General features: G+C 37.3%; 1 protein-coding gene across 1 annotated transcript in view; it reads right to left on the bottom strand.

Moving 5' to 3' along the window:
• Positions 1-16,368, bottom strand: part of LOC108686138 (nuclear hormone receptor E75) — a 54,185-nt gene extending 37,817 nt beyond the window's left edge. The window contains exon 1 of the mRNA XM_018191248.1: positions 16,043-16,368. Within this exon, the coding sequence (XP_018046737.1) occupies positions 16,043-16,226 (184 nt within the window). The 5' untranslated portion in view covers positions 16,227-16,368. The remainder of the gene's footprint in view (positions 1-16,042) is intronic.
• Between the last annotated feature and the right edge of the window lie 3,008 nt (positions 16,369-19,376).

The following is a 19,376-nucleotide window of genomic DNA, read 5'->3' on the forward strand; positions in this document are numbered from 1 at the left end:
TTGAAACGAATTATTAATCCAGAACAACATTGATATTAAATTAAATTAAAATAATTGAATATCAATTATGAATTACAAACACAGAAGTCCGCTCTACAAACACAAATCTGCATTGGATAAATGTCACATGCGGAATGTTGATAGAAAAATATAAAAATAGACATCTGCGAAAGTAATATGCGGAACTAACATGGATCTAGGGTGATAATCCTTATAATTTTGCTTTTTGTCATACATCGATTTAACGGTGAATCCTTAGGCGTGATTATGAGGAAGCAAAGTTGCGGTTCACAATGTCATTAATATGGCGAGATAATAATGGATTTTCTAGTAGAGATCGTTCTAATAGAGTGTGCGTTTATCAGTGGCTGCGTTGCTTAGGGTATGACAGAAGAGGCGAACGAACCCAACTAGAAAGAAGGAAGAAACGAAGCAAGGATCGCGTTAATGACTTCTGTCGTCATTACGTGTAATCGATATAATCTCGCACGTCGGACAAACGTATACAAAGAGAGTCTGCGTGATGTCTGAGAAGTTCAACGGGGTTTTATTGCTCCGAGCCGCATAATGTGGAAGTTATTATTCTTATCGCACACACATAATCATTTAGACGGTCATCAACAATCACAAAGCTATTTACTACACCTATATATTTCTTAATTAATCTGGAGCTCGCAATGAGAGAATTTGATTATCTCTCGTTCCTTAAAGCTTTTATTTTCAAAATTTGATATAGAAAAGATTATTCGAGCAATAATTAGATGTTCAATTAAACATAGAGCGAATTCCGCCGATTTCTTTTTAATTCATCTATTTTTCCAAAGAAATACAATACATGTCACGTGAAATAAAAGAAGGATGGGAACGACAAAGAATGGAGAAAGGAGAACGAAATAGGCGGATCGAGCTAGCCGCCGAGTTGGCGCAAATAGGTCGGGGGCAATGACCAGCTCGGCAATGCTGAACTGAAAATTTATTGAGGACGCTGTCGCCGACTCTCGCACATTGCGCAAGTACAATCCACATCGGACACGTCGCCCGCTCATTAATCGTAATTGAATCCCGGAGAAAAGCAAGAGCGCGCGTCTCTGATGCGAGGCCTTTCCGCGACAAGTCGTCGCCACGTAAACTACTTTCGATTTTCACTATCTCCGAAAACTTTCTAATTCAGTGGCAGAAATATTGCAGGCGAACAACAGACAGCAAAAGTATTACTACATATGATCGATGCGATGCCAAACGCAAGAAACTTTCTATGTAGAAAGGATAGAATCGAGTTAGAATACGGAAGCAGCAGTGTATTATACCACCCGGTTGCATCCCCGTGTAAATCGATTTACCGAATCTGGCTTGAGAAGAGATTTGACAAGTATTCAATACATTAAATGTATTCAATACATAAAACGTACAATTTTTTTATCTTATAATTTAAAGATAGTCGTTTACTGCGCTAAATACTTTGAGCGTTACTTTCTGTTTGCCATTTTATAAAAGTAGGTGTCGCAAAAACAAGAACGATAGAAGAGAGGTACGATCGAAAATAATCGAGCAGGTTTCGCAAGACGACACGGTCCAACGCGTAAAGCAAGGCCATCGGGTCGTAGGCATGGCCTGGTTCCGCCTGTTGCTGACATGAGGAGTACAAACCACTGTTTACCGTGGAGTTAACAGAATGCCAGAGGAGAGGCGTTCTCCGACAGCCGCCGTCTCTACTGACGTAAGCAATGCTAAGTTATTTGTGTTAAGTGCGCAATAGCCGAGAGATAAAAAGAAATCTGATGTAAGAGATGATTTCTGATATTCTAAAATAATTTAATATTTTTTATGTTTTTTAACAATCCTCTAATTCAATTTTTCTTAACGTTGATCCTGATATTGTTGATTTAATAAAATTGACTTTTTTTCTAATTTCTTTATATATTTCACACACACGCACGCACGCACGCACGCACGCACGCGCACGCACGCACGCACGCACGCACGTATATACACACACGCACACGCATGCACGCATGCGCGCAGCACGCGCGCGCGCGCGCGCGCGCGCACACACACACACACACACACCATCTAATCTAAAAAAAAATTGCATTATTTTTGTTGTGAGATAACGCATGAAATAACATAATATAATAGAACAGTCATCGCAATGATTAACAGTTAACAGTAATGTTGAGCCACGTTGATCAAGCATCATTTAGATTGATTTGTACATTAACATTACATTGTTATCGATACGTGGAATAGAACAAGTATCATCTAGCGCGTGAAAGTAAGAGCTGACAGCGTGTACCGCGGCCTTGATTCGGCCGGGGTTACCGGCCGACATCCAGGACGGCCGAGGTCCGATTGCCCAATATCATGCTGGACATGCTTGACTGTAAAAACGATCGCCTTACTTGCGAGACAACGCGATAAAATTTCACTCTTGTCTAAGGGCGTTCAAATTTCATCGAACTTTCGTCTCAGCAGTTTAATCGCTATTAAGAAATATTGAGTAAATCTAAAATTGTTAAAATTTATCACTGTATTGCATTCTTGTGAAAAAGAAACAATTATAAAATAAATTATAACAATGTGAAAAATAATATGAGAAGTTGTTAATATATCTGTCACGATTTCAATCATCGATATATAATACATTAATATCTATACAACTTTGCTTTTCAAATGACTAGTTTATATTTAATTAATAGATATAATTATAGAATATAAATATTTACATAGAATATAAAATAAAATATTCCTACTTTTTGCCTAAGAAAAGATTTACTAGAATAACTGTTTCAATAAAAAAAAAAATATTTGCAAAATATGTTGAAATGCGACTCATTAATGTGTACTTTGTGATTAACTAATCGTTTGCGTTAAATCGTCAGAACCATTCAGCTTTACGAGAGAAGCGCTTAAGAAGTTTGGTAATGTATTTATATAAGCGGACGAAAAAGGTGTCACACGTATATAAAGCCCGGTAAAGTATATGAGAAATTGCGAGTTGTGACGCAACTCTGAAGGTGGATCGATGAAATGATAAATAAGTGTGAGAAGATCTTCAAGTGAGCAAGGAGGGAAAGATCGAAGACGAGAAAGAAGAAATGTCGCCGCGAGCGCGAGGTCAGAGATGCAGCTTTCTCCAAGTGGCAGAGGTAGCGAGCGATTGAGAGTAAAAGCTGTCAAGGGGAGAGAGAAAGAGAAGCGAGCGGGAGGCGAATCACATGGCTGAGAAGAGAGACAACGTCAGAGAGAAAGGTGAAAGCACTCTCACCTCGCCTCACGCTGTCCGTAGAGAATCTTTGGATTTTTATCATCTAGGGCGTATCTAATAAAAGGAATAGAAGTCACGCGCTTTTACGCATGTTTTAACATAGTTAATGAAGCTTCAATGATACTGATAAGATTGCAGAAACAGCTATTGCAATTTTTTTTCGACGATAATACTGAATCAATAAGTAAATTGAACGCAAATGAATATATATGACCTATTACAGGAAACAGTATGTCATTGACAGCGGGCGTAGACCTCACTTCAGTCACCATAGAACAACGGCCATGAGCCTTTGCGAGCAATTGCGAAACTTGCGACGACTGATACACTCTCGCATCTATTATTGCCAGACAGTTTTTTTCTCTCAGCGTACTCAGGGACATATGAGTATAATTTTGCATCGAGATTAGATGTCTGATCTCGCACTTGTTACGAGAATGGATACTGGCCTGATAAAAATGCAATTATTAACACAAAAGTAGTGCTTGTTGGCTTTGCGAACGATTTATGGAATTTTGATGCATCTTTGAAATCAGAAAGTCTGATATGTGATAAAAGAAGAAAAGACAGAGTTCATTTAGATAACATTCAATTGTAGAGGTCTCTAATAAATAAGCGAAAGCATCTAGGAAGCTGTTCAATCATTGGATTTTTTAAAAATGAGTGCATTTAGAAAGGAAAACAAGCGAATTAAATCTTATAAGATATCGATAATAGTAAAAGAATATCTTTTCTTACGTAAGCATGTAAATAAAAATGTATTTTACATAAAGAATACGATTTTTCCTGCTTTGACAAATTAAAAAGATGATAACGATGATAGTTTGAACGATACAACTGCCATCGCGCGGTATACAGAGTAAGTTAATCGTCAGGTACATGTAAGGTTCGCGGTCGACAGATGGCAGGCCCGCGTCCGTGCAAGCCCGCGAACAATGTCAATGTCAACGAGCACGTGAGCTCCGCTTGAGGTAAAATCGATACGACTCAGTGTCAAAGCTTTTCCCGGAGCAAGTTGCAATATTCTAAATGCGTCCAATTGAAAAGTGATATAATCTTTCATATGGAGAAGCACTGATGGGTGTTTTAAACAAAAGCTAAACTCTATAATCATAATGGGATGACAAAATTAATTTGGATATTCTCATAATTAAATGTAATGTAACGATAAGATTAACGATAAAGAATTCATTTAATCGGCAATTTTTATTATAATAATACATCAAATATCAACGCTGTTCCAATATCAATAAAAATATGTTTGAAAACAAATAATCAATTTAATTACGTAAATTGTGTAAAATATGAAAATAAACAGTGAAAATTTATAGAAACTTAAAACATTCTCCAATGTTACAATGGCTTATAACTGAAAAATGTATGATTCGTATATCAAGAAGTATGTGTATTTTTAATATTACATGGAACACAAGAATCATTAGACTAGTCCAATCCTATATCAGTCTACGACCGATCCTGCGCGGAACAGTAATGTTGAGCAACGCATCCTTCTAAAGAAATGACCTCGTCGAGATAAGAAATTATAATAAGAGGAGTAGTAAAATAATATAGTAAAATAATAGAATTTTCTATGATATTGGTGAATAGAAGAGATACCGACGAGATTGACAAGATGGGACATTACATACGTTTCCACTCGTTAATGAGCATTTTGTCACGTTTGCTCGAAAGATCTCAGCTATTTTTACGTGTGATGTCGTATAAGAAAAGCCGGTACATTTATTAGACACCTTATGATAGATAAAGGACGAACCTTTGACGCGTTGATGACGTCTCTCAGCTTTCTGCGTCTCGGTGATTACAATAGCGGTCGTCTCGATGATCACGATCGGATCCAGGCTGTTGTATCTAATGATCGGTCCGTGAACAGTCGTGTTCTCACTCGCGTCATCGCGCATCATGATTGTTGACATACTCGCGCTGATAAAATATTAAAACAATGCTCCACCACGGGAAGTTAATGCGTACTCGAGGGTTGATGTGACCATGAATGTTCCGGCAGGGTGAAACGCGGGATGAACGCAGGGCTTTTTGCGCAGGCGTCGATGTACCCACGCTATTTAGGGGAAACTTAACTGGACGCGGATATATGCATTTAATTTCTTTTGAAAATTGTAGAATTAATAGAATAAGTGCAGAATATAAAGGATACATATGCTGACTCGAATAAAATTACAATTGAGTTACTCTCTCATATACGATATAAAACTTTTCATCATGTCACACAAGAATATTTTTAATTAATAACTCAATGACAATGAGATTATGACATAGATAGATTCTAGCGATTCTTTTACTTTTCGCAATCTTTACATTCCGCAAATTGCCGATGCATTTATAACATCTGTTTACGAGCGATATAAACCCTGCGAGAAATAGCGGCGACGGAGAATAAGAATAGAATAGAAGACTATAAGCAGAAATCGTCAATAACTAGTTAGTATTAAACGTATGAACAATATAGCGATGTTAATCGATGCGATCATCTAAGATAATATCTATTAATACAGTTTTAATAAATATAAGAGAGGGTAGCGTCTTAAAGAAAAAAGAAATATCATTAAGTGTCATTTAATTTTAATTGTCAATATTTAATTTTAATAGTTAATTATTGTATATAGCAGTATCACGTGTTTGTCAATCGAAATCGATTTATACAAAAAGATCAAAGTTTAATATTAATATAATTGATACGATCGTATGAATATGTGACGAAATCTATACGAAAGATAATAATCGATTTACAAGTTCTTATTAAATTATGTCGATTTCATGCTCAGGTGATACTTCATATCTCTTGCCATTATCACAAACTTATATGACTGTATACTGCCATCGCAAATGGGACACTCCCCCGACACTGATCAAACTAAAAATAGATATCACATGCAGAAATGCGTTCATCTATAGATGTTGATAGATATTGCGTAAGGGTTTAAGCTTGACGTCAATATATCGCGCAAGTCAGCGTTCTAATTATTTATTACATTCACCGACCTTTCGCTACATTTGTTCAAGTCACTGCTTTAAATAATTTTTCTCCTTTATAATTTTTTTTATTCTTGATTCGCTATTGCACAGTTAAACGTTCTATATGTAACATATGATGTTTAGTTGAAATAAAATTCGTACATCAATAAAATCGGTTTAAATTGGAGCATCAAAAAAATACATAGAACAAAACTAATAATGTAAACAGTTATTCGGCACTGAATTTGTTTGAATTCCTATTCGAATTCCTATTTCTGCTTCCTAGATATCATTTTATCTTTGATATTTAGTGAACAAGAATAAAATGATATCTAGATGGCACTCTGGGTGGGAATCTGAATATGGCCTAGACTGGTCAAATATAACTCTTTAAAATGTTCAAAGCAAGTTATAACAATACAAAATCTGGATTATTGTAATCTAACAAAACTAGTCTAGGTTAAAAACTCTTAAAACCTATTTATAAAATTATTTTATTTGTATTCGAGGTTACATTTTAGATACGGAAACATGTAACTTTGACAGACGAATAAAAAAAAAGTAGGATCACATGTTTTCAAAAAATAATCGGAATGAATTCTTTTTTAATATAGATCACTTTAATATAGATAACATTATCTCGATTGTTTTATCGACTCGCGAGATGTGAATTCTCTGTCGTACCGACTTTTCCTCGGAGATCCGCGAAAGGCAGTGGCGCCTTCGCACGGATCGTACGCGAACTGTACCGTGATTATATATGTCAGGTCATGCGTGTGCGTAGCAGCTGTATCGCACACTCGCGCACTTTTGTATAGGATGATTCAAAAATCTCGGTAGAAGCGTTATCTTGTTTTCCATTTTTTGTTTATCAGTAATTATTCGATAAAGTTACACAAAAAATTACATTTTCTTATTAAAGTCCTTGAGAATTTATTATACTCCGCACGTATTCTTACATTGTCGGAACAAAGTACAGAAAGGATATTTCTTAACCCATATAATTTACTTTCAATTTTTTGGAAGAAAAAAATTTCCAAATAGCACACTTTATCCACAGGTTTTAGAAATGTTCTTAAAACATATTCCGGATATTTGTGGTTTATGCTGCATGATTAGTATTCAAAACAAATTGACCTCGTTTTTTAATCTCTGTCACGGTTTACTTATATTTTCAGCTAATTTTGTATTTTTTATGACATTCTGTATTTCTACAAAGTATCTCCTGTAGCGTTTCTAATTCATCGATGCAGGATACTATTTTTTTGTTAGTAGTTTTTTACGACTGACCACTTCAACGAAATGTCGATTTTTGAAATCATCTACAGTTAATCCTTGTAAGTTTAAAACAAATACTTAAAAGATAATATTATGTAAAAAACATATGTAACGAAAACATATGTTACGTAAAAAGAATGTTCGGAAAGTATATGCAACTTTCGGAATTGCGATATTAATACAAGTTAATAATTTTAATAAATCTCAGTATAATCTTAAATCGTATTACGTTCATAAAAATTGCGCGTATAAGTTTCTCCTTTTCATTTTTTCTTGCGGACTTATGATAAACGTTCGCATGATTGCGTGAAATCGCATCGCGGGTTTATAGTTTCAAGGATATATAATTTTGCTGCTGGCATATCCTTTTTTGAAACAATCTGTAACGAGAATGGATAGAATCGCGAGCGCGCGCATATACTACCTTGGAGCACCTATCTACGAGGTCGTTGACCGTGCGCGAAGGAAAGTGGGACGGTGCGAACGCTACCGAACGACTAATGTGCGAAGGCCTTGAGAGATCACTGACGCACGCCTCCATACAGACAACGCACGTAACATATACATGTCCTCTCTCTCGCTTTCTCTCTCTCTCCCTCTCTCTCTCTCTCTCTCTCTCTCTCTTTCTCGTCCTTTTTCTCTTTTCTCCCGTCTCTCTTTTTTTTTTATTTATTCTATCCGTTTTATTTATTCTATCTTCCTCCGTAATTGTTTATGAAACAGCTTTTTGGTGACAAAATTTGCCTCTTACTGTCGATAGTCGATATCTTTAGAGATTGCAATGAAATGAGATTAATTTTATAGTAAAAATAATTTTACGTTATGAAATTTGGCTGTTACTTGATATTCACATTTGCTATGATTATAATAATAGTTATATTAAGCATTAATGATCCAAAATAGTGTATAATAGTGATATCAATCGGCTATTCCCAGAAAGTGAAAGCAAGCATCATATTATGGGCCTTATGGTTACATGACACCTCTAGCTACATTCCGATAAAACTCCTGCGCTTTGTCAAATAACATTTACGATGTCTTGTACTCTTTAAATGACGCCATTCTCGGCAGAAAAACAATGTTTTCACATGAAAACGATTTCAGCTTTAACAGATTTAAAAAAAAATTTATCTTTATATATATCGAAAATAATTCTTTTTCATTTTTATATTTTTTTTACAAAGTAGAAAGTGCTGATAAAGTGCCATTTCTGATAATAAGTATATGCAAAAAGAATTCATATAAAACATTTATTTTAAATGATTTATTCGCAACAACATTAATAAGAATGAAATGTGCAAAATTCACAGTTACGTTCGAGATATCAGTCCGCGTTGCCTGTTTCCGGCCTCCCGTTCTCCCGCGGAAATACCACCACAGATCCCGGGGTTGGTCGAGGTATCGGGTCGTTGGGGCAACGATCTCACCACGATTCCTAACCCGGTCAACCGCGACATGGATTCGACGCACCAACCTCCACCTATCCTCGATTATGTGTTGCCGTAACATCGATTGCTCGCAGAACTCAAAATTATCCAATGGATGAATATACAAATTACAACAATAAATTGTGATTATGTTTCTTCGCGAAATATACATATATATTTCTTATAGCGGATGATAATAAATATTTAACAAACATTATGCGAACATCCTATTACCCTATCAGTCTGCACGGAACGGCGTGAATAAACAAAGTATTTTTTTCTCGTATTGCATAAGCTTGTACATGCTTAGATAATTAAAAAATTTCTAACTGAAAAGAAGTATGACAGTTCTGGAGCAACTTGCATATTATCCTAGTGCGCCTAGCTTTTATATCGATCGTATCACTTTATCGGCAGGCGGCGACATTATGCAACGATTATTATCATATTTATAACTTGCCCAATAGTTGCAATTTGTGTGATTAGCGCCGTATAAGATACAAACGGGTATGCAAATTGATACGCCGATATAATAACTGATTTGTACGTGAAGTTCGTCGCGGATCGGCGATCCTGTGTCCTTCGAAGCCGGAATCCGCGTCAAGTGGTTCATCGACATCGAATGAGGATAATCGCTCTGCATGCACACCTTCGACGTTCACGCCGCCTCTCGATCGTGATTCAATATTTTTCCCCTTCTAAGCTGAATGCGTTCTCGGAGGAGTGATTAAGTGTTTACTCGTCACGGTTAACCGTCGTGCGATGCATTTTATTAGCCACAGATATGATAATCACTTACAATGTGAAGAAACGTACACGTTAAAGAGCTTAGAAGCTAGGTAAGGCGTGATAAATGCGATTAGTATATTATTAGTATATTATTAGGCGAAAAGTAAACGCAATTTAGTGAAAGTTGCAATTGAAATCAAATCTTAAGATTTATAACTTTCTCTCTGAGAAATGTACGTTATTTTACTGACAGTTTAATGTAATTTTTTATGCACACTAAACAATTAATGATAGTATACAAAAAAACACTTAATTTTCTCAACGCATGGTTCGCTAATTCTGATATTGTTATCAATCAAATCAATGCGGGTTAGGCATGTTACAATACATGTGATATCTTTCAGATAGATAATGATTAAAGGATAATGCTAAAGACCATCCAGTAAAAATCTAGATATAGAATACAAACTATCCGTTCTAGAGAAAATTACGAGAAAATAAAGACTAAGGACAGTTCGTAGTCCGTTCTTATTTGAAGATCGTTTTAAAAATAAATAGTGTCTCAAATATAAGAATCTATGAATCTATATATTGATCTACGAGGCCTATTTTACAGAACAAGTTTCTAAGATGGATATTTGCTGTTTGTTGGGCATGAGAGAGAAAGAGAGAGAGAGAGAGAGAGAGAGAGAGAGAGAGAGAGTGTGTGCGTGTGTGTGTGTGTGTGTATGAATAATATGAGATTTTAGATTTTCCTTTTTATGAAAATTTAAAAAATTACATAGAATTACACGGAATTATTTATGATTCTTTCTTTCACAACATAGAAAAAAACCTTCAAATAATCTTGTTTGTTCTTGAAAGAACTATTACAGGTAAAGAATCAGTCCAATACATATGGTAGATACCTCTAAAAAAAAAAGAGTAACTCAAAAAAAATCTGAATTTCTAACAGGAATGCCTAAGCTATTGATGAATTTTTTGTACGTGTATGCTCAAAACATTTTTACTTTTATGGCGAAAAAGTAAGCATTGGGTTGCAAATGCTCCACAACTTTTTCTTCTCTTTTTATATTTGTCTTTTTTATTTTTTCTATTGATACTGCGAAAAAAATCCTTCTTAAAAAAATCATTTCTAAATCACAATTGGTCATTTTTTTATCTAACAATAACAAAAAGGAAAAAATCCGGCGAGTAAAATATGTTCTAGACAGTTGTCATCTTAGCAAAAATATATATGGGGTACAAGATACCGCAACACTCAGATGTTTCCGACAAAGCATGCCCATGATGCTGTGTGTTCGATTTGCGCGGCATTTCGGTCCTACAATCTATAATAGTCATCGATATATCTACCGCTATGATTTTTTTTTGACAGACTAATAGCAGCATCTTTTTTTTCATCAATTCTTCAAACAAGTTTATAAAATCGAGTTCTAACAAATTCAGACTAGCATTCCTTTGATCTTGAATCAGTAACCGTCAACTTAACAGTTGATTCATTAGCATATTTTTAACATCCTCTCGTTTATTCAAATAAATAGCATGGTGTGGCACTATCTTACATATATTATATCTTACAAATACTATTTAATTATCCGTTTCATTGTAATTATAATTATAATTAATCATAAAACGATTAAAGAGAAACTATTTAAAAAATGCAATTAAATTATTTAATTTTAAAAATAAATAGATTGTTTAAATTTATTTAAGATTAACAGAATTACGTATTATTAGGTAATATAGTCTATGTATGTATATAATTATGGACTAAGTATTTCATGTGTTTCACATGTACATTAACTGACAAAAGACAGATGACTAGAAATAAGTCTCAAATATATTATCATAGATATATTATCAAATATTATCATAGAAACATGAGATATTATCGCTTTCTGATATTTTCGCTTTCAGCAGAAGGAAAAGAATTAAATCTCGATGTAAGCGATAGCGGAGCGAAGTAGTTCGTTCTTCACCAAGCAGGGGAATGACCTCGATAGCACAAATTATCCCGCCAAACGTAGGTGGCCCGTGTATATCCATGTCGAGTGGTCCCGCGAAAATAGCAGAATCATGAAACCCGTCTCCGAGAGGTTGCGTGTCCTGGTGGGGATATGATTATATTGGGTGGGAGAAACCAAAGGAAGGGCGTATCAAGAGAAGGGGGAGAGGGTGGGAGAGAAAGAGAAAGACAGATCTGCTGGCCTAGTTAGGGTGAGTGCCACCCTCGACAGTCGATGACCTCGCGACCTCGACGCTCGCGAATCTCCCTCTTGCTTTTGGAGGTAGAGAAGATACATATGATAGTTCACCACAAAGAAATATATAAATGTTGTTTAAGAGAATTTATCTACGAGGAAATTACATAGAATTTACTTATTAATATATTCTCTCCTCCTTATATGATTATATATATAAACTTAACATTTAGTTATTATATAGTACTTTAATTCTTAAAGTTAATAAGTAATATTTATTATATCTTTCATTATCGCTCTCCTATATTTTTAGAAAAATTTCATGAAATCAAATCGTATGACACAATCGTTTGAAACAGACATTTTATAACAAACAAAAGTACTTTGCATTAAGCTCGTAGCAAGAAAAGTAGAATTAGCGAGTTTTTGAAGGGATGAGTGAGCTATGGCATGGAGGAAGAGTGCATAAGTTGGGGTGGATATAATATCTGTAGCATAGGACGACAGGTTGGTAGAAATGCTATACTTAGCACCGGAGGAAGGGATGAACGATACCGGGACTGGTTGGTGGGTCAGAGTTCATTGGCCTCGAGGTTACTGGCCCTCCCTTTACCCCCACGACCTTTTCCCCACACCACCTAAGTTCCGAGGGTTGGGACGCGTGAGTAATCGCTCAGTTTGAATTTCCGTGAAATACTTTAGATCGTAAATGGTTATTCGTTTCACTTCTCGCTGATCTAATCGAACGAAATAAATGAAGTGTATAGTTACGTTGGAAATACACACACGAGGTATTTAAAAATGGTGAAACGACACACACGAGACTTTCAATCAATTCGCAACAAAATTCAAACAAGATATTTCGTCGCAACATAATAGAAAATATAACATGTTAGAAATTTCTTCTTTTTTTTAATACGAATCTCAAACGAGATGGTTCACCAGAAAGAAAGTAAGAGTGGTCTGGCTAGGAAGTTAAGGCAACGGCGAAGGTGGCTCGTCCGGATGCCAATGAAAGGGAAATACGCGTACGAGAAATAAGATGATTCCCTTTCTCTTTTCTTTTGTTTCATTCTTTGTCATACATTTTTCGCTAATTTTTGTTTACTCGCGCGTGTTGATCTCCGCTGTATTCTGTATAAAATGTATCACGTGACAAAAAATAGACATCAAAAAGTCACGTAATTATCTTTAATTGATCAACTGTTAGAATTTCTAATTTAGAAATATCGTCTTTCTAACTTCTTTTATTGCAAGAGAAACCTATCTTGTTTTTAAAACATTAAACAAACAGTGTTCGTTTTATTTATTATTAGTTTTTGAGATTTGCGAGACTATTAGAAAGTAAGTTTTCTGTTCTAATGGACTGATGTTATCTGTATCGAACTCTTAACAAATCTCTTAACAAAAGCGTTGATATTTACTGTGACAAACTGGGTCGTCGGTTTCTCAAAGTATCATTCCCACTCCATGCGCTAACACAGGACGAGCGCATCTTATGAGCATTCACATTACGCGGAGTGATTAAGAAAAATTGTCATTTTTGCCAGAGGTTCGGCGAACTCGAGCGAACGTGCGTTTACTCGATAAGGGTTCCGAGCTCGCGGGCGATAAGAGTGTCGACATGATTTGAGGTTATTCACCTCGGCAGCAGGAGGGAGTGAGAGAAAGGCAATATGGAGGAGGGAACGAGAGGAGAAAGAGAGAGAGAGAGAGAGAGAGAGAGAGTGCGAAAAAGAGAGAGGGGAAGAGACAAGGGGAGATAGAAAACTAAAAAGAGAGAGAGAAAGAAGGAAAGAAAAAGATGCGTGTGCATGTATGTAGAAAGAGGATGAGCGAGATCGCTCTTATCGGGCTTCTCGTCAGTTTGGCGTAGGGACGTTGCGAGATTAGAACGACCCCGAGAGAGCAGCCCGAAGAGTCGACGAACCGGCCTCTGATTGGGCGATGTCGAGTCAACGCTCCGCTTAGAGGGTATAGGGTGGGAGTAGAGGGGAGGGAGAAGGTGGACTGGGAGAGGACACCGTGCATCAATCGAGGTCACTGGGGACCGGGAGGAGACCAGGCCATTGCCCGCGCGTTCTTGCTTTTGAGGTTAGCCAACAGTCGCACAAGCGCAATTAGAAAATATCCAGTCAAGGATATATGATTTTATTATTATGACATAAGCTTTCTTTCATCAAATGTAGGTATCAATCTCTACTTTTTGGTAGAATCTATACGCACTGATAACATTCTGATTCGCGAAATAGCTACTCTTGCTATTTTCACTACAACGTTAATAATACCGATTTTGTAAAAAAATAAATGTTGAATAATATTGATTTAGAAACACAGATTCTGAAATACTTTTCATCTAAAAATATTAAAGTTCAGAATTCAATAATAAATTGAAAACTAATATAAGTTGTACGTATTAAGCGTTAAAACATAGAATTCAATTTATATGGAAAAATGGAAAAAAATGTTTAGGATTGGTAGTGCATAATTTTTCGATATAAACTATTTCGTCTTTTAAATACAGCGCACGTAGCGCATACAGCGCTCTAGCAGTCTACAGTCATTGCAATTAACAGTCCATCCCGTACACGCGTCGCATACGGTAGGTCAGTGCTCCGGAGATGATAATAATGATGCACCGAGCGGCGAGAGGATGACCACTCGCGACATACGAAGAAACGGTGAAAGCATTCTAGCAGCGAGAGTAATCACGGTCCAGCGAAGCAGCTAGCTGGTACTTTCTCCATGTATAGTGAAGACAGTTGGGAGGAACCCCGAGGAACGAAGATAAGAAAGGAGAAATGGAGAGAGAGAGAGAGAGAGAGAGAGAGGAGGGGGGGAGAGGAGGGGGGGGAGAGAAAAGAGAGATTATAGCGAGAGGGACCCGTGAGTAGGTAGTTTACCATCGTAATTCACTATCGTGTACGGTTACGTAACGAAGCCCACGCTGACGAGAATTCCCAACCGATGATAGGCCAATGGTGGCACGTATGTTCGTACGTATATACGTACGAACGTACGTCACCAAAGTACCATCGCCGCCTTCATCGTCGTCGCCGTCGCCGTGTATTCGTTGCTCTCTCGCAAAGTTACGCGTCACGCATGTCTCTCATGTATGCGTACGTACGAGCGGTTCGGCCAATCTTCGACGCGCCGATGAGACATAGTCGGCTGTGTTGGTGACCTTCGCTAGTGGATGTAGGTGGGGAGGCTTAGTCGTCGAATAGCTAAACTGGAGTGGGAGAGCTACCGGGTAGTGGGGCAGGTGGGGAGACCCAGTTGGAGTTCGTTGAACTGGTCCGACGGCGATTGGCCACATGAGTCGCGGAGTTCACCAACGGCTCTACTTGGCGAACGGTGAGACAGGGAGAGGGATGGAGGGTCGGACTGCTCGGTTAATTTCATCTTGCCCCAGTTACGGGGCAGGCAGGGTGAACGAACTAGCCTCGCGCCAAGGCCCCGTCGACCCACTTTCCTGTCGGTGTTGAGAGAGAGAGAGAGAGAGAGAGAGAGAGAGAGAGAGACACAGAGACAGAGATGGTAGATCGCGAGCGCGCGATTTGCCAAGAGGAGGAGAAGCGAGACAGAATGAGAGAAATAAATGGTAGAAAGACTATGGAGAGAAAGAGAAAGAGAGAACAGCGAGAGGAGGAAACGCCCGCACATATGTATGCGTGAAAAAGGGTGGCAGACTCTAGAGAGGTTCTCGCACTATCTAGGCTAGTGCCGACACCGAGAACAAGAGGTGTGTGTATGTGTATGTGTATGGGGGGGGGGAGAATGTGTATGTATGTGTTATGTGTCTGGGTATAGTCAGGTGGGGAAGGGGTAGATAGAAAACGAGAGAAGAGGGAGATAGAAAGAGATGGAGAAAAATTGCCGGAGCGCCGAGTGGAAGGCCGCCGACCGAGGGCAACGAACTCGGCCTCGTCCCGGGCCCCGCGACCTACATTCTTGCCCGCGCTGGAAAGTGAAAACGCCTCTTTCTCCATTCCTTCCTATATGAATAGTGATCTGTGTGTTACGTTAGGAATGTTTCCATGAGTCCGTTAGGTACACTAACGGTTAAGGCCTACGAACACATAATATAGCGTGTTGGAGCATCGCCCGGGGCGAACTCTCCCTTTCATTGGGTTTATCTCACTTACCGGCCAAAACGCATCCCAGGAGATTCTCGCTGTCCTGTGGACCGGTCCCGCGATAACAATTTCGCGTTGATTGCTCTTTGTCATGATTCTCATGAGGTTCACCCGATGGTGAGAGAATGTCTGACGCCGAGGGTTGTTGCTCCTCCGTCGCGGTACCGCGTGGTTTGACCTTCTGCACAGTCATCGCCCAGCACCGGAAAAAGTCACGTGTTGCACCCTTGATGATCGCGCTATATTTCCCCGACGCGCGTCTTCCGCGTCTGACGCATCCACCCGAACGTAAACAACGAACAGTTGAGAAACATGCCACGCCGCGGAGACATGCGAGATTGACCCGTTCTCACTGATGTGTAACGTCAATTCTCGTGGCAAGTCAATTCTCACTTGACGAACTCGTAATTATTAGGTATAGCCACGCACTTATTTGTTCTTCTTTGCGATTACCGTCTAATCGGTGATTGTGATCCGGAAATCGAAGATTCGATCACTGTCCCTTTCTCGATGACACCGCTCTCTCATCCAACGATACACCAGTTTGTGGTCGCGTTGTTATGTTGTTGCTGCCGTAGCTGTCGCGACCGCGTGGCTGTACCTGCAAATCGGCGCTGATCCGCGCTCGTGGTTCGTTGATTACTTGGTGTGCTGTGTGTGCCGTGCGATGCAGTACGCGAGTGAGTTCTTCGCAGCGTGGTGTGCCGCCGTACCGTGGCGCCTGCGCACCGAGCCGCCGAGCATCACCGAAGTGCCACCGTCGCGCGTCCACCCTGTGCGCTCCGTCACCCGCTCTTAAGAATTAATTTTTGTTACGATCCACGAAAATATTGAAATTAGACAATTCATCCTTAGACCAGATGTGTCATTTTCTTTCCATGCAATTTTTTTGTTTTTGTTTTCGAAAGTTATCAAATATATTTTTAAAGTATTATTTAAAGTATATATTTTTAAATATATTATTAAAGTATGAAAAAAGAAAAGAAAAATAATATCGTAAATTTTGTAGATATATAGATATTTTCAAACGATATTTCTGGAAGATTCATGTATATTAATAATTATCAAAATTCTCAATTTTTATACATTATTGTATTTGTATATTTATTTCGTCATTTGCTAAATTTATGATTTATTGAGGGATTAGATTGAGTAACTTCAATAATTCATGATCTTTAATAAATTTTAATTAATCGTAATAATTGTTTGAAAGAGTATTATACAATTCTTTCAAGGATTCATTTGCAACACAGATATTGATGTGCGTTGTTCTCAGAGCAACAGGACGTAGTCAAAGTCAATCTTATCTAGTTAAGATCAAACTTGTACAATTGTATCCTCGCTTTACAGAACCGCTTTATTCTTACAGCCAATTGGCACGGTTGACCTGTCATTAGGATCAAGGATCTCAACACAGCAAACACTTGACCTAGGTTTTATTATGCTTTGACGATTCACCAAACTGCATTGTCCACTTAACAATATAACGAAAACTTGTTTCAAACTTCACTAACAATTAATGAGATTAGAAAACAATTGAATTCTTCAATCAGTTAGTTTGTCATACATACACTCTTCGGAATTCATAGAAGTTTTTGTAAAATACATTTGCATGCATTTAAGCTAACTTCAAAGATTTAAAAATTGACATTAATTTAAAAGTTGACGAATCGATTATAATAATCGATTATATAATCGATTATATAATATTTATTTAAATATAAATAATCGTGCAGATTATCGTTCCGCCCTAGAAAAAATATATATTTTTCCTCTTACAAATTGAAATCTGCAATTTAAAAATACATCAAAGAGTTGATCTTACGGCCCTGGATGTGGTATATAATCGGGGAATATAGTATGTTTCCCTGCCAAGTTGTCGTTGACTCACCAATACTTAGAGAGTGAAAGCCGTTTAAACCCTTGCATACGGATACGCGTGCGTGTGCGCACGGCATGAACACGTGGGTTACATCTATAGAAAACACAAGTTGGATCACAGGTAAGTGGTGGTGGGACAACGGTGGTGCACAAATGCCAGCGTAATCTAAACGCAGTTGAGGCCTAACCTATCCTAACTATGACCTGGAAATATGTATAATTACGTAGTGTTTTGGAATATATAATTGATACATATCTTCGTTATATTAGAAGAACTTGCGCTTTTAAAATAAATCGTATAAATTTTTATTATTTATATATTATTACATCAAAAAGTAAAATTCTTTAATTGCTTCGTTTAAAGCAGAGTTTACCAATATTTTAAAAGTTATTGAATTGATTATCCCGCGTGCTTAATTAGAAATTCATTTGCCCTAATCATTTGATTATATTATTCAAAATCATATTAGATTTTTGTTGTGTCTCGATTTTTTGAAAAAGTTTGATAACAACATCTAAAATTTTAAAGATTTAATCATGAACTAAACATGAACTTCGTAAATTTTCATTATATAATTAAAAGTGTTATAATTAGAATTAACAACATATATAATTCATAATACATAAAAAAATGACTTAACATCCAATGTCCTGATGCGATTACAGATACCATTCAAAAGGTCTATTCTCTAGATTCACACAAATATCATTATTTAGTATAATAGTGGCTTGAAAAGAAAACTTTTTTCTGTGCATTTAATCCAATACAAATACAAATACAAAGCACTTAATTCAATATAAATACAAATACAATTTGAATATTAAATAGTAAAATATATAATAAAGTATAAAAAGAAATTCTGCAAGATTCTAATTTGTTTAACTAAATTCATCTTAAGCGTGGTCCGCATATCAATGACAGAAGACGATTTTATTGCATTTTCATGCAGGCCTACTTGCATGCAGACAATGGACAGGCTGAGATATGTAGTCGGTCAGAATAGATGTCTATGTCAGCTGCCTAGTGGACTTCGCGTGGGACACTTTCCGCGTTGCAATAACTGCCCACCATTTGTAAGAAATTTTTCAGGTGCAGTTTGCACCGTGTTTGATTCGTGCGCAAGATAATATCCTAGAAGTAAACCTGTAATTACGAAACTCACAGTTCCACACCCACGTGCGATGCTTATTGAGAAAGTGTATAGATGTTTGAATCTTGCGTTGATTACTGATTTAAAACTAGCTTCCTTTCTATTTCTATTCATTTTACGAAGTCCTGAACAAACAAACCGGATTACCATGACGGACACTTTTATCACTTCTATCACCCACAATTTGTCCCACGCCATGTATTTGCAATGTATTGCGGAGGCATACTGCGAAGGCATGGCTTGTACTTCGAGAACGAACGAGAAATAGATAAACATAATTTTTCAATTTAAATATATGTATATATACATAT

The sequence above is a fragment of the Atta colombica genome, unplaced genomic scaffold, assembly GCF_001594045.1.
Source record: "Atta colombica isolate Treedump-2 unplaced genomic scaffold, Acol1.0 scaffold164, whole genome shotgun sequence".
Taxonomy (NCBI): Eukaryota; Metazoa; Arthropoda; class Insecta; order Hymenoptera; family Formicidae; genus Atta; species Atta colombica.